Genomic DNA, 18,928 nt, shown 5'->3' with positions numbered 1-18,928 from the left:
CCTGTAATCTTTAAAACATACCTGAAAGTGTAGGTAGAATTGTATCATCTCACTGAATTCAAATGTTGTCTTTAGTGGTATTAGTAAAAATTATAATATCTTACAATTCCTGAGCTGTTATTTGTGTTAGGAACTATTCTATATCTTTCGTGTAGAGTCTTATTTAAGCATTACTGTGGTTTCCTCTGAGAAATCGACTCTTTTCATTCCCACTTTATTGATGAGGAAATTGAGACCCAAAAAGGGTAAGCAACAGCTGGGAAGCATCAGAGCTTCAAGGAGGATTCCAGCCCACGTTGAATGCCATCCAAGGGCTCTGCTCTTCCTATTCAAATAGGCTGCTCTTTCATTCATACAGTGAGTCATGAGGTAATAAGTAGTGTGCTTTCTTCAAAGGGAAATTAAGTTTGTTTTGAAGGCAGAGTAATAGCAGGCTATTCAGTGTTTGCAATTGCATGAATCATTGATGTAGCTGTAGATAGTGCACTACAATTTCCTAAAAAGTCTTCTCACTCTCATAGGACTGCTCTACATCTGGCCTCTGCCAATGGGAATTCAGAAATAGTAAAACTCCTGCTGGACAGACGATGTCAACTTAATGTCCTTGACAACAAAAAGAGGACAGCTCTGATCAAGGTATGCAGTAGTCAACTATATCAGCGTGAGATGGCTTTGATTTCAATACATAGCATAAAAATGAGGTTTCTCATTTAAATGTAACTAGTTGGTGAAAGCTGTGGAATGTTGTTTTTAATTCCCAGGATGTATAATTTATTTTTGGTCTAATACTGACAGGCTGTACAATGCCAAGAAGATGAATGTGCATTAATGTTGCTAGAACATGGCACTGATCCAAATATTCCAGATGAGTATGGAAATACTGCTCTACACTATGCTATCTACAATGAAGATAAATTAATGGCGAAAGCACTGCTCTTATATGGTGCTGATATTGAATCAAAAAACAAGGTATAGATCTACCAATTTTATCTTCAAAATACTGAAATGCATTCATTTTAACGTTGACCTGGGTAAGGGCCAGTTTTCCATATTTGGAAGCTCAAGCATAACCTGAATGAAAATATTTTGAAATGACTTAATTATCTAAGACTTTATTTTAAATATTGTTACTTTTAAAGAAGCATTAGGGGTTACGGTTTTTTTTAAATGCACTTGTGGTTAATATTTTTTTTAAAAACACTGAATTTGCAAAAGGTAATACTTTTTTTTTTTTCAATTTTTCCCTGCCAGGTTTTGTTTTTTTTCCCCCTAATGAATGTAAAATGACAAAATTTGCCCTGGAGATAGGTTTCACATTAACACTCCAAGAAAACTTAAACATGTTTCAGTGAGTGGTAATCCTGCTACTTTGGCAAATTCCAAAAAAAAAAAAAAAAAAAAAAACCAACAGTAATAGATATGAGGTGATGTATCTCTCAGTGGCAAGGCTTAAGATTTCTGATTGCTTATGAGGCAGAAGTGGAAAGGGAAAAAGAGCAATCAGAAATATCAAGGCCAATTTGGAAATTAGATAATGGAGGGAAAGGACTGTGAAGAGGTTTTGTGCGTGTGTATGTCTCTGCGTGTGTGTGTGTGTGCGTGTGTGTGTGTGTGTGTGTGTGGTTGGTGTTCTTCATTCATTTGTTTCCTTTGTATGGTGAGACAAGGTTCTTTTAAATTTTAGGGAATGACAGTTTTCAGTTTGGGAGAGGGAGTTAATGGGTTGTAAAATGCCTAGAGATCAATTTCAGGAGGGCTCTGAGGAACCAGATTGGCAGTGAACAGGTGGTAATGTAGTGGGAAACCCTTGAGCAGAGGGAATGACAAGTTATTAACTGACTTAGTGTCCTATTCTGGTAAAAATGGCCAATTAGAGTCTCAACTCTGCTTTCAACTCTAGCATGTCTTGATGGGAAGGTGGGAGACAAGGGGCTTATAAGGAACAAGATCAGGTTGGATTTTGAGTTTACTAGACCTTGTTCTACTCTTACCGGGGAGAATTATGTGGTATTTTCAGCAAATGAGTCTCTCTCCTACTCTTTCCTCTTTTTGGCCAAATCCTCAAATGCTAAAGGGAATTGGTTATGTGGATGAGCGATGAGACTGAAGTAATCGTCTATTGCACTAGCTTCCAGCTAGAGTTGTGCATTCCAGTTACCTCAGGAAATTTTTTAAACAGTCCACAAGTCTAAGCTTTCCCCTGAAGATTTTGATAGAGTAAGTCTAATAAAGCCTGGATATGTATGTTTTAAAATGTTTCCTTGAAGCCAGGCATGGTGGTGCATGGCTGTAGTTCCAGCTGCTAGGGAGGCTGAGGTGGGAGGATTGGTTGAGCTCAGGAGTTCGAGTCTAGCCTGGTCAACATGAGACCCTCTCTCTAACAACGACAACAACAACAAATTTCTCAAAATCTGGATACACTCCTGCTTAAGAAACACTGAATACATAAGTGTAATATGTAAATTCTTATATCTCAGAAACTTAAGATATTTTTAGAAGAGTTGGAGTTGGATATGTGCTAATTCCTTTAAATCTTTCCTTTCCAATAACATTAATCTAACTTTTTTTGTTTGTTTGTTTTTGAGATGGGGTCTCACTCGGTTCCCCAGGCTGTAGTGCAGTGGTGCAATCACAGCTTACCACAGCCTTGACCTCCCCAAGCTCAGGTCGTCCTCCAATCTCAGTTTATATATATATATATATATATATATATATATTTTTTTTTTAGTAGAGATGAGGTTTTTGCCATGTTTCCCAGGCTGATCTTGAACTCCTGGGCTCAAGCGAATCACCCACCTCAGCCTCCCAAAATGCTAGGATTACAGGTGTGAGTGACCATTCCTGCCCGAGTCTGACTTTTATCAGTGGTTGAGACATTAAAATGAATATTATTGGCACTGTGTATCAGCTTGCATAATAATACCTTTTCCTTTATACCTTCAGTTATTCACTGCCATTCAGAAGGTCTTTAGAAATTTGCAGTGAGTAGTCTTTCATTAAGTAGAGAATGGCCCTCTCAGGATTTTGTGTCTCTTTGTTCAGTTACTCAAGTGCTTAGATCAGTAAGTTGTTGTTAAAAGCAGTTTTCTCAATTAGAATTATAGCAAATTCTAAACCTTTTTTTGTCAATTGAAGCTGTATTATGGACTATCCATTATGTCTCTTAAGTTTGCAGAGGTTTGACATAATCAGGATGGCAGGTTTAAACACTAAAATCCATGGAGTTATTAAGAATACAGACAGGAATTCTGTTAGTTTCAGTAATCCTGTGAACTGATTACCTATTTAGTTAGCAGTCTGGAAAAATTAAATACAAATAGATTTTAAATGAATGAATGCAAAAATTCTTGAAATGGGCAGTAGGAGTATTAATAGCAATTTTTATTACACATTGGGCCTTGAACTTTTGGTAAAACATGTGAAACTAAAGAAATACTTGACATTCAAATTCTTGCTTTATACACAAGAATTTTGTCTTAGGGTTGGATAATATAGAGATAAAAGATACATCCCCTGCCTTCAAGAAGCTCTTTGTTTAAATGGAAAAAAAATTATTATCCAAAAGTGCCATGCCAAAATGCTAGATTAGAAGCAAAGAGTCTTGGAAGCAGTAAATGTTGAAAGTGAGTTTTTGAGATGATCAGAGTTGATGTGGTCAGGCAGAGAATGGGTGTTTCCAAGGGAAGCAGCAGCATGTGGGAAAGCACAGAAGAGTGAGAAGGAAGCAACTACATTTGATTTACTTTCTATAAGTGTAAGTCCATGGGATCTTATATAAAGTTTCCAGTTCAGCTGAGAAATACGTAATTTTTTGAATTACATATTGTTTTTGTTTTATATTGTTTTACAGCATGGCCTCACACCACTTTTGCTTGGCGTACATGGACAAAAACAGCAAGTGGTGAAATTTTTAATCAAGAAAAAAGCTAATTTAAATGCACGTGACAGATGTGGAAGGTATAGTTACTTCTTTTAATCTGTGTGTTGTTCTAGATTGATAGCAGTCACTCGAGTCATAAATAATAAATTAATAAGATTAAATTATACTTATTGGGACATAGTGATCAGTATCAACACAAATCAGTTAAGCAGGAAAACAATTATTTGGACTGGGCAACATAAAGAACAGTTTTGGTAGGATTCATCTTCTCTTACTGTATTGACTGATGTTATTTGTTGTATGACATTTTGATTACCTGATAGTATGTTAGCTAAAGGGATTTCATATTAATTGTATGAAATGTGAACTTTAGCTTTTAGTTTACTTTATGACTCAGTATTGAACTTCTTAACCCTTTCTAGTAGGTTTTAACCTCGGTGTCTTCTACGCTTTTCTGATAAATATGCTGCATGGAACATAAATAGGAGTTGAGAATCCTTTTGTCTTTTCAATGACTCTGCTTTAAGTTGCCTTCTTTGAAGAATATTAATGTTAGCTTATCCCTACATGACAATTAATTGCTATTCCCACACACTATGGGTTCACAGCTTTTTCCTTTTTTATTGCCAGTGTATTTTAATGTTTTTATTTTTAGTTGGTATGGAGAGAGGGAGTGAAGATAGTTTTACATGGATACACTTTTCCTTTAATGAAGGCAAGCCGTAGGTGGGTGATAAAGAGAAAAGAGGTAGGCTTTGGATTCACACAAGACTGGATTTAATTCCTAGCTTTCTTACTTGCTAGGTGTGTGACCTTGGGAATCTTATTTACCACCACACATGTTGTCATATATGAAAAGTAGGAGAATACATCCTTCAAAGTTGGCTGTGCATAAGCAAGGAAGATATATATGGCATTTAATTCAGTGCCTAGCACATGCTTATTGGCATCATTAACTGAAACTCCTATGACTATTCTTACCATTATTATTAATATTACTGCTTTCAGCATGCAGAGAGCTCTTATTTATCTTACCCTCTAGCTGATTTTCTATTACAGAATATCAGTCTAGGGAAGCTGTAAGGAAATCTTCACTTAAACCTTTGTCCACTTCAGATAAGTGGCCCTAGCATTGTTTCGTGCCCATTAAAGGACTTTAAATTAATGTCTTCTACTGTGCAATACCCCACTGAGATAAGAGGTTTCCTTGTTGTCCCTTCCTTTAAACCTTGCTGGTATTTTACAAAGATGAACACTTAAGCACCCAAGATGCTTATGTGTTTTAGTGCATGTAAATGTTTAATTCTGCAAGGACAGGCAAGATGTTAAATTGATAAAGTATATTAAATTAGCTTTTAAAATAAGTTTATTACAGTTCCTAAGGGAGAAATGATCTCTGTCATTTTAGAAATGCTCTCATACTTGCTGTACGTTGTGGATCAGCAAGTGTAGTCAGCCTTCTACTTGAGCAAAATATTGACGTATCTTCCAAAGATCTATCTGGACAGACGGCCAGAGAGTATGCGGTTTCTAGTCATCATAATGTGTAAGTGTTTCCATTAAAGGCGAGTTAATGCTACATTGAGGGTTAAAGTAATTATAACAATCGCATCTTTTTTTTTTTTTTTTTTTTTTTTTTTTTTTTTTTTTTTTTTTTTTTTGAGACGGAGTCTCGCTCTATCGCCCAGGCTGGAGTGCAGTGGCCGGATCTCAGCTCACTGCAAGCTCCGCCTCCCGGGTTTACGCCATTCTCCTGCCTCAGCCTCCCGAGTAGCTGGAACTACAGGCGCCCACCACCACGCCCGGCTAGTTTTTTGTATTTTTTAGTAGAGACGGGGTTTCACCGTGTTAGCCAGGATGGTCTCGATCTCCTGACCTCGTGATCCACCCGTCTCGGCCTCCCAAAGTGCTGGGATTACAGGCTTGAGCCACCGCGCCCGGCCCAACAATCGCATCTTACATATGAGGTGACGTGTCATAGTGTGGTTCAGCTAGTTTTAGAGTGGCAGTCAGTTAGTCCCCTTCATCAGCCAGAAATCAGACAAAAAGCAAGACAAGTTAGAGGTACCAATGGGTGCAGGATTCTTTATCTCAGGACTTTTAGACCTTGATACTTAGAATCCCAACATTGTTCATTTCATCCGAGTATAACACCTATGCATGGGATTAAAGAATAGTGTCATATCTTTGATTTTTCTGATTAGTTATTTGGGTCTTGAAATGTCCAGTTTAACAGAAAGCCTTGGACTGTCTTCTGGGTATTATCTCCTACATACTCCTTGAATTTTTCAATAACTGAAGGGGTTCACTAAATCCAAGGAAGACAGTCCCTTTTATCAAGTCAGAAGGAGGAGGGAAAAAAAGGACATTCCAGTCATTCTGATGTTTCACGTGTTCCTGTTGCTGCATTGTTGCCACTCAAATGGTCCTGCTGCCTGGTAATGATTGATCTTTGTCACAAAGATGCCCTTAGTGATTCAGAGTCCTCAAGTCTTCATGGCAAGTCATACAGTGGCTTTGAAGTTACAACGTTTGTAAGTTCCCATACCTATGCTTATTTGCTCAGCCATTGTTCCCAAAGCACTAGCACCCTGCTCTGGCCGCTGAGCATCCTGCCTTTATCTGCAAAGTGAGCAAATTGACCCTTCCCCCCATATTCAGAACCTAATGTGGAACCCGCGTCTTAGCCAAGAATTAGCTGACACCTTCATGATACGAGATCCTTTGAGGCCGTGTTGGTCTTTTCTTTAGCAGATATTAATTGCACTTGTTCTAAAAGGTCAGAGGGGTTCAAATAATATGGCAGAGAAAGATCAGTGTTTGTTTCTTCTTCTTTGCTACCAGATCTGTACTGTGAGGCAACTTTATATTCTGTAGAGAGCCTTAGGCAGTAGAAAGTTCCATAGGAACCTTCCCTGAGCAGTGGCTCCCAGTTGTGGTTGGCCCCTGGAGTGATCTGTTTTACATGATAATGAAAATCATCCAAGCTACTTTCATCTGTAGCTCAAGATTTTAAAATATTTTCAAATTCTACCTCACAGGAAGCCATTGAAGAGAATTCTCAGAATCTCAAGTAGGTTAGTTGGACTTAACAGAGCCAAGCCCTGTCCATGACTCACCACTAATCATGTGTAAAAGTAGGGCTTTGTGCTTGCTTCTGCAGCACATATCCTAAAATGGGAACAATACAGAGAAAATTAGCATGGCTTCTGCATAAGGAAGCAGCACAAATTTTTGAAGCATTCCATATTTTGGGCAGTCACTGGAAGGTCATTTGATTATTTGCTGACTAGCTCTAAGGAAACAGTGTAATCAAAGCAACATGGGTGCCACCAAAATATTGAAATTGTGATTTGCACTAAAAAAATACTCATGTAAGATGGTCTATGAGATGACTTGGAGCTGAATAACATGTTCAGTGCAAAATATATTGTTAGTATGTATGTCAAAAATTAGAGAATGTCAACTTGCAACTTCTTCATGGAAACTAAAAAAAAATAAAGGTAGAGTTTTGGTCTCCATGTCAGCTGCAATTGAACATCAATATAAAGCATTATCCTAACAAACATCTGCTGGCTTAGAGTTGGAGTCGGTAGAGAAGGATCATTGGTCCAAGCTAGGTCTTAACATCTATTGGTTTTTCTGCCCTTGGTGTGATTGGTCAACTCCGTAATAGTGGACAATCACATTAGCTACTTTAATGAGATATTTATGAGTAAATTTAGTTACAAACTATGACATAGTTGGGATGTCCTGAATTATAAGCCATAAGGAGCAGAACAACTAAGAAGCAGAATTAGGACTTAATAACATTTTCTGAAAACTACAACATTTGCATATTAGAATCTACGAACAAAATACACACTGGGTTTTATTTGGGATTCCAAGATAATTTCAGTCATGAAGTTTAGGAACAGATTATTCCATTGCTTTACTATTTCTCTGAGCATTTAAAAAATGTTATCTTGTTAAATCATTATAATAACCTAGTGAAATAAGGCAGCAAATCCCTCACTTTGTAGAAGAAGACATTGAGCCTAAGAGAAGCAAGTTGTCCAAAAACAAATAGCTGTTCATTATGGAGCCAGGACTTAAGCAGAGTTGGAACACTTTCTATTATGTCATGCTAATGCAAGCTAATTTACTGGGTCACAGTGCTCTCGATTTGTGAGCATTTCACCTTATATTTTTTTCTTCTTTAATTAGAAGCTTCAAGAGAAGTTTATAGAATGTACTCATAAGTAGATGGGATAATACTGTTAAGTTCTGATATTATGATATTGTTTGAAATACTCTAAGAATTTTACATTTGCTAAGTATTTTATATCAGTATTAAAATAGTAATTTGGTTTATTACATTTTTATATGTAGAATTTGCCAATTACTTTCTGACTACAAAGAAAAACAGATGCTAAAAATCTCTTCTGAAAACAGCAATCCAGGTAACACTTGTGATAGTGAATACCGTTAGGTCAGTGTCATACCCAATCTCCTCTGGCACCAGGGACCGTTTTTGTGGAAGACAGTCTTTCCATGGGCTGGGGGAAGGTGGGGATGGTTTCAGGATTATTCAATCATGTTACATTTATTGTGCTACTTTATTTATATTATGGTTACATTGTAATATATAATGAAATAATTATACAACTTACCATCATGTAGAATCCGTGGAAGCTCTGAGCTTATTTTTCTGCAACTAGATGGTCTCATCTGGGGCAGAGCAATGTGAGACAGTGACAGATCATCAGGCATTAGATTCTCATACAAAGCACACAACCTAGATTCCTCAGATGGGCAGTTCACAACAGGGTTCATGCTCCAATGAGTATCTAATGCTATCACTGATCTGACTGGAGGCAGAATTCAGGCGGTAGTACAAGCCATGGGGTTGGCTGTAAGTACAGGTGAAGCCTCCCTGGCTTGCCTGCTGCTCCCCTCCTCCTGTGTGATGCGGTTCCTAATAATCCATGGACTGGTACAAGTCTGTAGACTGGGAGTTGTGGACCCCTGCTCTGGGTGGTCCTACCATAGATTAAAAAGTAACAGTAAGGAATTTTTGATCACAAAAGAACGCTGAAGCACAAGTCATGTTACATATGCTTGTCCCCACAAGGTCTCACTATTACTGACTTCATTCCTCTTCATTTGAAGTTGGAAAGAGACACATTTACTTTGTTGGAACAAGGTGTGTTCTTCTACCTGCTGGTTAATTGTCATGATAACAGTAATTTTGTTAGAACAAGATGCTGTGTTACCATTTGCCAAAAGATCGTCAAAATAACTATACAAATTGCCCAACTCTAGGCTCAGGAGATTATAATAAAACTAGAAAAATGTTTCACAATAACAAAAATGCTAGTATGCTACCTGGTTGTGGACACTTAATACAATGTATAATCCAAACGGTATGAGGACACCTTTAATGTAGCCACCTATTTATCAAAGAGCTTTTGTAAGTTAGGTTTTATTAGTTTCAGGAGACAAAGATGGAATAGTTGTAGTTTTGATCCTTAAGGTGCTCATAATAGAGCTGTCTCCATTTCATTTCTGTGCTTTTTCAACAGAATTTACAAAGAAAACATTTCTATTTATGTTTTCACTTGTCCACTTAACAAATAACTATCAAATGTCTTTTAGATACTAACCATTTTTCTAATGCTATGAAACACAAACAATTAAAAATACAGACAGGAGCTTGTTATTATCATTGTCATTTTTAAAAATTTTACTACTTCATTCAGTGCTTACTGTGTGCTAGATGCCCACTGGAAGCTTATAATTATAATTTATTATGTATTGATTATGTGCCAGACATATGTGATGAGGAATGAAAGTTTTGAAAAAAAAAAAAAAGTAGGTATGATTCAAGGGAAGCATGCAGAGTGAGAAGAATTTTTCTAGGTAAAGAAGCAGAAGAATAATGTTTGGCAGAAGGGACATGCAACAAGATTGTGTGTTGGCCAGAAGGAACATCTAAGGAGATTGCCTCTTTGGGAGGAAGAGCAGCAAGTGCAAAAGACAAGATGCTTGAGTGAACTTTGCAGGGTTTCTGAGCAGTTCACTTTTGCTAGCACCAAAAGTGTGAGATACCAGAGGTTGGGAATGAGGTGAATACTTAGCTAAGGCAAGTTTATGACAGACTTTTTAATACTACCGAAGTGAGCAGGTCTTATCCTATGGGCCCTGGGAAGTTTACCAGCTAGAATGCTTTGGACTGCAAATACTGATGAGCAGTGGCGAAAACAGTAGGAACCAGAGTTGTTTTGTTTGTTCAGTGATATCCTAGGGATCCCTCTTGTCCCTCTTTCTGTGCTGTTGACAGTGTTTTATTCATGTCTCCTTTCATGGTTGGCTAATCTGCAACAGCTCCAAACATCTTGTTCTCACAACACAACATCTCAACGGCTTCTTTCTTCACCTGTGTCTTCTAAACAGGGAGAAAACTTAGAAGCACACAAGGGGCTTCCTGTAACATTTCATTGGCTGTGTTACACTACCTGCTCATTCCCAAACCAGGCACTGGGAATGCAAATATGTGATTAGCTTAGAATTAACGTTTCTCTTTCTGAGGCTCAGGAGGGAGATTGGGATAATAAACATCCCAATAGACTTGTGTTTCTTCTGCAAGAAAGAATAAGGAATGGCTGTTGGTAGGGAGCGAACAATGTTTGCTGCAGGGGCTCATTGGAAACATTGGAGCAGGGGAGTCACAAGATTAAATTTGAGTATTAAGGCATTCTGGTTATGGTGTAAAACGGGTTAGCAAGCTTTTTCTGTAAAGGACCAGGTGGGAAATATTTGAGACTATGTGGTCTCTGTCATATCTACTTACCCCTGCTGTTGTCTGCTGTTGTAGTGTGAAAGCCACCATGATTCTTTGTAAGCAAACAGGCCTGACTGAGCTCCTATAAAACTTTATTTACAAAGCCATGAGGCAGATTGGATTTGGACTGTGGCCTATAGTTTGCTGGGATTGATGGAATGTAACCTTGTAAAGAAACCAGGAGACAAAGGACACTTTTGCAGTAGTCAGCTATAGTTCGCTTGTCACACATCCTTGGACTAGTATCAATGTATTATAAGGTTTTCACCCATCCGTGGTGAAATAAAGTTAGGAATCTCAGTTACTCATTTTAATATGTTGGCCTTTGTTTTTTATGGTGTTATGCCTTTTTTATTTGTTTTGCTTACTTTTTTTTCATGTAAGAGCTAACATTAATAGTTGGCGGTTTTCTTTTAAATAAGAGCCATTTTGTAAAGTTTGTGTTCCCAGTGGCAGTGGGAATATAAAGCAGAGGCAGAAGAGAGGTATAGTTAATATGATTTAGTGATAATTGAATGAGAAAGGCTTGGGGGACCGAGAGAAATGTTAGATGATTTACAGGTTTCCAGGTTGTACACTAGTATTTAACCTGGACCTGAGGAAGGAGTAGAAAATTTTCTGGTGAATACAGAAGAGCAAAGAGCTGCAGGTCAGCAGGAATGACCATTTTTTCCTATGCATGTTTAATGGAATATTCATGTAGGATATTTTGAGTAGGTAATTGGATAACCAGCATTTATAACTCACATCCTACTAGTTTGACTCTCAGTAACAAGACTTGTCAAAGACCCAAGAATCTGAAAGTTGATGAAAATGTCCATGTGTATCACCATCAGTGACCGAAAGTCAGCATCCACAGAACACAGAATTGGGACACATGATCCTAATAGATAAAGATGAATATCAGAGTTATGTTCCTCTTAGGGAATGATAGTCTCCATGACCTGTGTGAGTCACGGCTGCCAGAAAAGAAAGAGAGCAAGGAGTGTATTAAAGAAGCACAGCAAATTCAGTGCTAGAGTGCCCTGCTTGACTTCATGTCATCGTTCTGACTTCTAAAATACCATTTTCTGCAAAATATGCTTTCTGTTTTTCCCCTCTTGCAGCCTGCAACCAAACAGAATCCCTTTAGCAGGGCATTTTTGTGTTCTTCCTTTAAGCAAAGCAACATATAAATAACAAAAATAAGTAAGAGAAAGAGTGTTTTTTGTATAGGCTAGTAATTAATGTAAACTTGAGAGAGTACCAGGATTATACTTAGGATTTCCAGACTGGGTAGGAAGACTAGGTAGAAATCTAAAGATTACTGACTCAAACACATCGTGGTTTCATTGCTTTATTGTCACAGCTCTGAATTCACAACTATGAGTTATATTCATATGCACTATAACTTTAGAAAGCACCTTCCCAAACCAAATATTAAGTGATTTATTATAATTTCTTTGACTTATTATAGAATTGACTTTCCAAGTGTTCATGAGAATTATTGAGAATTTGCTACATAGTAACATCTCAGCTGTGTCCACATGAGCTATCTGTCATCTTAATGAATAATGGCTCACTAGGAATATTGGTTTTGGCATTAAAATGATCTTTATCTAAATGCAGATAGGACCAGGGATCACTCTTGAACATTAATGTCCAAGCATCTTAAAATTACACATAAGGCTTTCATAATCTGACTTCTGCCCCACTCTTCATCTTTAGCCCTTTTCCCTGTGCGCCCTTTCTCTGGCATTACTGCGCTGCTGGTAATGTCCTACTCACTCGTTCACTCTTTCAGGCCTCGCTCCTGCTCTTGCTGCTGTGTGGAATGCTGTTCAACTTTCCTGCCCTCTACCACTTTTAATCTGGCTAGCCTCAACATTTCAGTCCTGCTTGGGCATGTGTTCTAGAAAAGCCATCCCTGATATGCTTTATTTTCATTCTTTTTAAACCCTAATGCCTTACATATATGTAGCAGGACTCAATAAGAAATTTCTGAGTAAAATAAAGACTGTTTTTACAAAGATGATGTGCAAGACTGTCCCCTGCAGTCTTGGAGCAGAGGGGACAGACATGTGGGGGAATAATGTGCAGTTCAGGTGGTGAAGATGCAGTAGAAAATCAGTGAAGTACAAAGACAGCCTCAAGGAAGGAGGTACCTTTTTATCTAGGGAAAGACATGCAGAATCAAGGAAGACTTCACACAGCATTGTTTTTAAAAGATGAAAATAAGGCTGGTTGTGGTGGCTGACACCTGGAATCCCAGCATTTTTGGGGGCCTAAAGAGGTGGATCACAAGGTCAAAAGATCAGGACCATCCTGGCCAATCGTGAAACACCATCTCTACTAAAAAAATGAAAATTAGCTGGGCATGATGGTGAATGCCTGTAATCCCAGCTTCTTGGGAGACTGAGACAGAAGAATCGCTTGAACCAGAGAGTCAGAGTTGCAGTGAGCTGAGACAGCACCACTGCACTCCAGCCTGGTGACAGAAAAAGACCCTGGCTCAAAAAAAAAAAAAAAAAGAAGAAAAAAAGAAAAGAAAGTAAATTTGTTAGAATAGTGGAGGGAAACATTTTAGATATTAGGAAGACATTGTACACTAATAAAGCATCAGTAGTAATTTTACAAATCATTTATACAGTACTATGGTTGCAGAAAACAGGAGGTAGGAGAGACCCAGTGGGTGAAACAGGAGGATTTTATTTAGGTACACACCAGTTCAGCAGATTTGCATCCAAATGCTGAGTCCTGAACAAAGACAGAGCTTGGCTTATAAAGGCAAGCTTACAGAAGCAGAACAAAGGCAGTTAATCATATAGTGACAGTTTTGCAACCTCAGCATAGCTTGTGACTTTGCAACTACATTGAAGGAAAACAGAACTTGTAAAATATATGCATTTGTAAAAATAGCTATGAGTAAATGCTGAGGGGAAGGGAGGATGGTAAAGGAATTTGTTTTCTTAGCCTTGCTCTGGGATGTCTGGACCCATACCTGTGGGCTCTGGCTTCTCAGACAGGGTCACCACGACCTTACCTGGGCCCTGCCTGTTACTATCCTTAGAGTCAGAGTAGCTAAGTGCAGGAAAACTTGTTTCTCTTTAAAACTAAATTTCCTTCTCATTACTTTTCTGCTTCATGATTAAGAAGTGGAGAGCAACACACTGTGTTACCTTATATGTTCCTCCTGTATTTTAAAGTTGTGTTTCTGGTGGTTTTGTTCATTTATGTTGGGTGGATGAATTTGTGAGTGAAGTCTTAACAGGTGTCTCCCCAAGTGGTTTGTTGAAGTCTTAGAGAATGATTTCCTAAGTGACTATTTGATGAAACACTAAACACTCAATTTATGAGATAAAATAAAATGTTGTCTTAAATCTGTTTTTATAAAGGCAATGGTTTTTAACTGTTCTAAGTGGTTCATTTTAACTGCATATATGGATTTCTCAACAGAACAAGACTTAAAGCTGACATCAGAGGAAGAGTCACAAAGGCTTAAAGGCGGTGAAAATAGCCAGCCAGAGGCATGGAGAATGTTACAGTGAAATTTGTGATTTAATGTTGTTTTCTTTGCTTTAGTAATATTAGGTAGTTCAAAGGAAATTACCTTTCAGACTAGGTTTTGAGAATCAATAGATTCTTTTTTCTAAGAACTTTTTAATAGAATCTTAAAATTTAATAAGTTCAGCAATCTCATTAACAGAAGAATCAATAGATTCTAATTTAGCATTTGAAATTACTTAAACATAACCACTATAAAATTTAAAATACTCTTATTTTACAATATTCTTATTTGAAATATTCTTATCTGCCTTTTTGATTAGCTTATAGGTAATCTTTCCTTTTGGAATAGAGGCAAAAGAAATTCCTAGAACTTTGTTCTTTTATTCTTATAACACCCTGACATGATAAGGAAAGTAACATCAATTATTGGATTATATTATTAAGCAATGGAATTATGAACAATGTAAAACTGATGGTCCCTGACCTGGATTCATGGTTAAAGAGTAATCATGGCCAGTGCTTGAAAATCTGCAGTTTTATATTGCAGTCACTGATAGCAAGGTTAAAGATATATTCTGCCTTGTGGTCTCTCATTGACCTCAGCATTTCTCTTCAGGGAGGGAACCAGGTCATAAAAGCAACCCAAATGCCTATTACAAGAATCAGTATCTTGCAGAGTGGGACCTTTGGTATTAGTGCAGAAACACAATAACATTCGAACTTACTTCAGTCGTAGAAAATCAGTACAGATTATTAAAATTTTTATCCACTGTAATTAGTACACATTAGAATATATTAGAACTGGACTTAAGGAGACCATCTAGATACATAACACTATCATATTACAACATGTAATTTCAAGTTAACATTTAAGAATTTGCATTTCTTTCTGTTTGGTGTTGATTTCAGCTCCTAATAATTGAAAGTGTGCCTACAATCCAGTTAGTAATCTGTAGAGGCTCACTGGTTAGGGTTTGGTGAGGTAAACTCTTTTCAAGTGAGGAAGATTTTGCAACACTACCAATCATCTGCTGATGCATTTTTGGTAGATTTAACACATAACAAATTAAGTTTAGTCCAAACAAATGGTGACAAAGTTAAGTTTGCTGGTTCATGTTTTTCTTCTCCCTTTGATTAAGGTGAAGTATTTTTCACATGTTAGTCAGAAGCCAGTGATGTGGCAGTAGCTGAACGTAGATTAAAAATTTAATTCTTAATTTTAATTAATTATTTATTTAACTATTTTGACATTTTAATTTTAATTTTAGTTATTTTCTAATTTTTCATTGTCCATACTTGATTACTTAAAATAAAATTATTTTAAAAACATGCATTGCCAAGAGAGGAGACATCACAGAAATACAGCAAGCAAATTAACCTTCTATTTTTGCATTTACAGGAAATATCTCAAGAACGAGAAATAAACAAGGATTGTGATAGAGAGGTATACCTTTATATTCAAATGTTTCTGTAGAATTCAATTTTTACATATGTTGTTTAACAAAGTGTAGTAAGTGTAGGCATACATGATCCTATCATGTAAGTAGCATAAATCATCAGTGAAAAATTTAATATTTAACTCAGAAAGAATTCTGTACATTGAGGTTTAAAGAGATATAAACCCTAGAGATACTCTTTCATTATTCTCGAATAATCCTGAATGCGGTGCCAGTAAAATGCTAGGTCATGCCACTTTAGGAGCTTTGGATCAATCGTTTTATCTTTCTTGGTGTTAGTCTGATTATCAATAGATAATGTGGCTAAAGAAGATAATTTCTTATTCTGTGTATCTTCCAGCTAGAAAATTGTATGACTATTGAATGTGAAATTTGCGGAGCATCTCATTTTCTGGGATTCCATGCTCCTACCTCAGCAGTTTCACTCTGCTCCTTGTGTTGTGGCGAACTTTGGTTCCCATGTTTCAGTGAGCACCATCATGTTTTTGATAACCCGGGAACCAAATGAAAAAAGAATGGTCAAAGGCAGTGGGGGAGAAGAAAATCTCAGTGCAGAAAAGGGCAATCTTCCTTTCTATTCCCGAAGCCCCACAGTGTCTCATCCTCTAAATCTGACTGCTTGATGTAAGATCTAGGTGGTAAAGACAGAAGAAGACACATTTTGCGTCCTTGTCTTTTTATTTGTGTGTACCCATGAGTCAAATGGGGTAAATACATATATAAGATTCTGAAGAGTGGTTGGGAATAAAAGCACAAAATGAAGGAGGGCCCTTTTTGAATTCTGGAAAATTCTATTTTATTCAGTCAAACAGAAATAAAGCAAACTTTACAAATTTTTCAATGATATACTAATGATATGATAATTACATCTTAAAATTATATGGTAATAGTTATGTATATATGATCAAAGTTAAGTGTGAAACTATTTTTAATGACTAAAATAATGATACACCGAGTCAATTGATAAAATCTAATTAAAAAGGTTCTTTCTATTCAATAAAGTGATAACCATCCTTAATATCAAACTTCCACTCAAGGTTGAAGAAGAAATGAAGAAGCACGGAAGTAATCATGTGAGAATACCAGAAAACCTGACTAATGATGCCACTGCTGGCAATGGTGATGATGGATTAATTCCACAAAGCAAGAGCAGAACACCGGAAAGTCAGCAATTTCCTGACACTGAGAATGAAGAGTATCACAGGTAAGCCTATGGCAACATTTAACAGGAGACAACCATGTGCTGTCAAACTAATCCTAATTTGGCTAATATTCATGATTAACAAATTTTGTACTTTTGCTAGGATATTCAGCCTCATCTGGTAATCAGAAAAATGATAGTCAGCAAAAAACGAGTTACCATTTTTTCCAGTCATTAATTTATTTGAGAAATAACCAGTATTGGCAAATGTGAGGGGAAAGGCCTTTTCTTTTCTTTTTAGTGAACTTTTATTTTAGCTTCAGAGGTGCATGTGCAGGTTTGTTATATAGGTAAACTGTATCATGGAGGTTTGGGCTACAGATTATTTCATCAGCCACATAATAAGCAAAAGACCCAAAAGGTAGTTTTTTGGTCGTCTCCCTCCTGCCACGCTCCACTCTCAAGTAGACCCTGGTGTCTGTTACTCTCCTCTTTGTGTCCATGAATTCTCATTGTTTAGTTCCCACCAATGAGCAAGAATATGTGGCATTTGATTTTCTGTTCCTGCATTGGTTTGCTCAGGATAATGGTCTCCATCTTGATCTGTGTTGCTGCAAAGAAATGGTCTCATTGAAAAAGACATTTCGCACACTGTTGGTGAACACATTTCAAACATTAATTTAATAGGCATATTCACACACACACATATATAACATAGTAAGGATATATATGTATGTTAAGGATATTTATATAGATTTGTTACATATATACTTATGTATAAGGACATTTATTACAGCATCATTATATCAAAAAGGTGGATTCTTTTCAGTAGGAAATTATCATTATCAAAAGTAAATCTTTACCAATAGGAAATAACTCAATTTTCACTCCCAGAAAATAATGTAGTATGCAACCATTTTTTTACAAATGAGGTTAGATCTAGAGTAAACTGATTATTTCACAATTAAAATGTATTTAAAGCCTTAGTTTTAGATAACACATCTTAAGATAATTTTGTTAGAATTCTTGTAATATCTGCTGTGTTGCAAATGGAAGCTACATGCTACATTTACACTGTACCTTGATTGCTAGTTATTAAATTTTTGTTGTCAGTGCCTGAGTGCTGAAATATTGGATCTTCAATCTGAATATTGCCAAGGGATTGTACATGGGGATCTATATTTAATATAAACATTTCAGTATATTGGGTAAAACTTTTATGAAAATGTATCAAAGGATCTTTCATCTACTAAACCAGGAATTGGCCAGATTTTTCTGCAAAGAACCAGTTAGTAAATATTTTAGGCTTTGCAAATTCTCTCTCTCTCTGTCTATATATATGTGTATGTATATGTATATTTGAGTATTTGAGACAGGGTCTCTGTTGCCCAGGCTCGAGTGCAGTTGTGTGATCATGGCTCACTGCAGCCTCAACTTTGTGGGCTCTAGTGATCCTCTCACCTCAGCCTCTCTACTAGCTGGGACCACAGGTGTGCAACATCACACCCAGCTAATGGACTCTGTGGACTGTAGAGTGAATAAGCGTGGCTGCATTCCAAGATACTTGACTTACAAAAACAAGCAGTGGGCTGGATTTGGCCCACAGGTGCTAATTTGACCTTGTGCTAAAAGGAAGGTGCTGCTAATGCAGTAACTCTTATTCCTGAAAGTGCCCTGCATGTGTGACGTTATCCTTCCTTTGAGAAAAGGATATATTTCGGTATTCACCACACCATAGTTTTCCACAGTGACTTCATATAATTTTTAAAATTTCATTTATAAAATAAGATTATTTTCAGCATTTCTACCACTTTATTTCTGTTGATAGAACTCAGTATTTTACTGTGATCAATTACTTTGTATATTTGATGAGTATCAACTGTTCTAGAATTGGCTGATTTTTATCAAGCAAGAAATACTCTCCTTGAAACTTTTAGTGTTTCTTGGTCTTTATGTATAAGCATGAACAACATGATAATCAGCTTATGGAATCTAGAAATGTTCAAGGCAACTTTTAGTTCTATAGTTTTAAGAATTTAACACCTCAGTCTGGCATTTTTAATGCCATGTATAATTTTGTAACCTTTAAAATTATAATTGTTATATAAAATTTGAAGACTACACCTGTTATATAAAATTTG

At 36.8% G+C, this 18,928-nt stretch overlaps 1 protein-coding gene and 1 non-coding gene across 2 annotated transcripts in view; both read left to right on the top strand.

The window, feature by feature from the left end:
- Positions 1–521: 521 nt before the first annotated feature.
- LOC115895795 (POTE ankyrin domain family member D-like) overlaps positions 522–18,928 on the top strand; it is a gene marked incomplete at its 5' end in the record, with an annotated part of 32,795 nt that continues 14,388 nt past the window's right edge. Inside the window, 8 exons of the mRNA XM_030926390.1 lie at positions 522–636; positions 796–969; positions 3,851–3,957; positions 5,289–5,426; positions 8,252–8,322; positions 14,139–14,209; positions 15,589–15,633; positions 16,684–16,850. Of these exons, the coding sequence (XP_030782250.1) occupies positions 522–636; positions 796–969; positions 3,851–3,957; positions 5,289–5,426; positions 8,252–8,322; positions 14,139–14,209; positions 15,589–15,633; positions 16,684–16,850 (888 nt within the window). The remainder of the gene's footprint in view (positions 637–795; positions 970–3,850; positions 3,958–5,288; positions 5,427–8,251; positions 8,323–14,138; positions 14,210–15,588; positions 15,634–16,683; positions 16,851–18,928) is intronic.
- On the top strand, positions 7,028–7,134 carry LOC115895797. The gene has a single exon (XR_004055907.1). It is a non-coding gene; the product is annotated as a U6 spliceosomal RNA (small nuclear RNA).

This window comes from Rhinopithecus roxellana, unplaced genomic scaffold (assembly GCF_007565055.1).
Source record: "Rhinopithecus roxellana isolate Shanxi Qingling unplaced genomic scaffold, ASM756505v1 contig2531, whole genome shotgun sequence".
Classification (NCBI taxonomy): domain Eukaryota; kingdom Metazoa; phylum Chordata; class Mammalia; order Primates; family Cercopithecidae; genus Rhinopithecus; species Rhinopithecus roxellana.
Note: the sequence above shows the minus strand (reverse complement) of the source record. Positions and strands in the feature narration are given on the sequence as shown.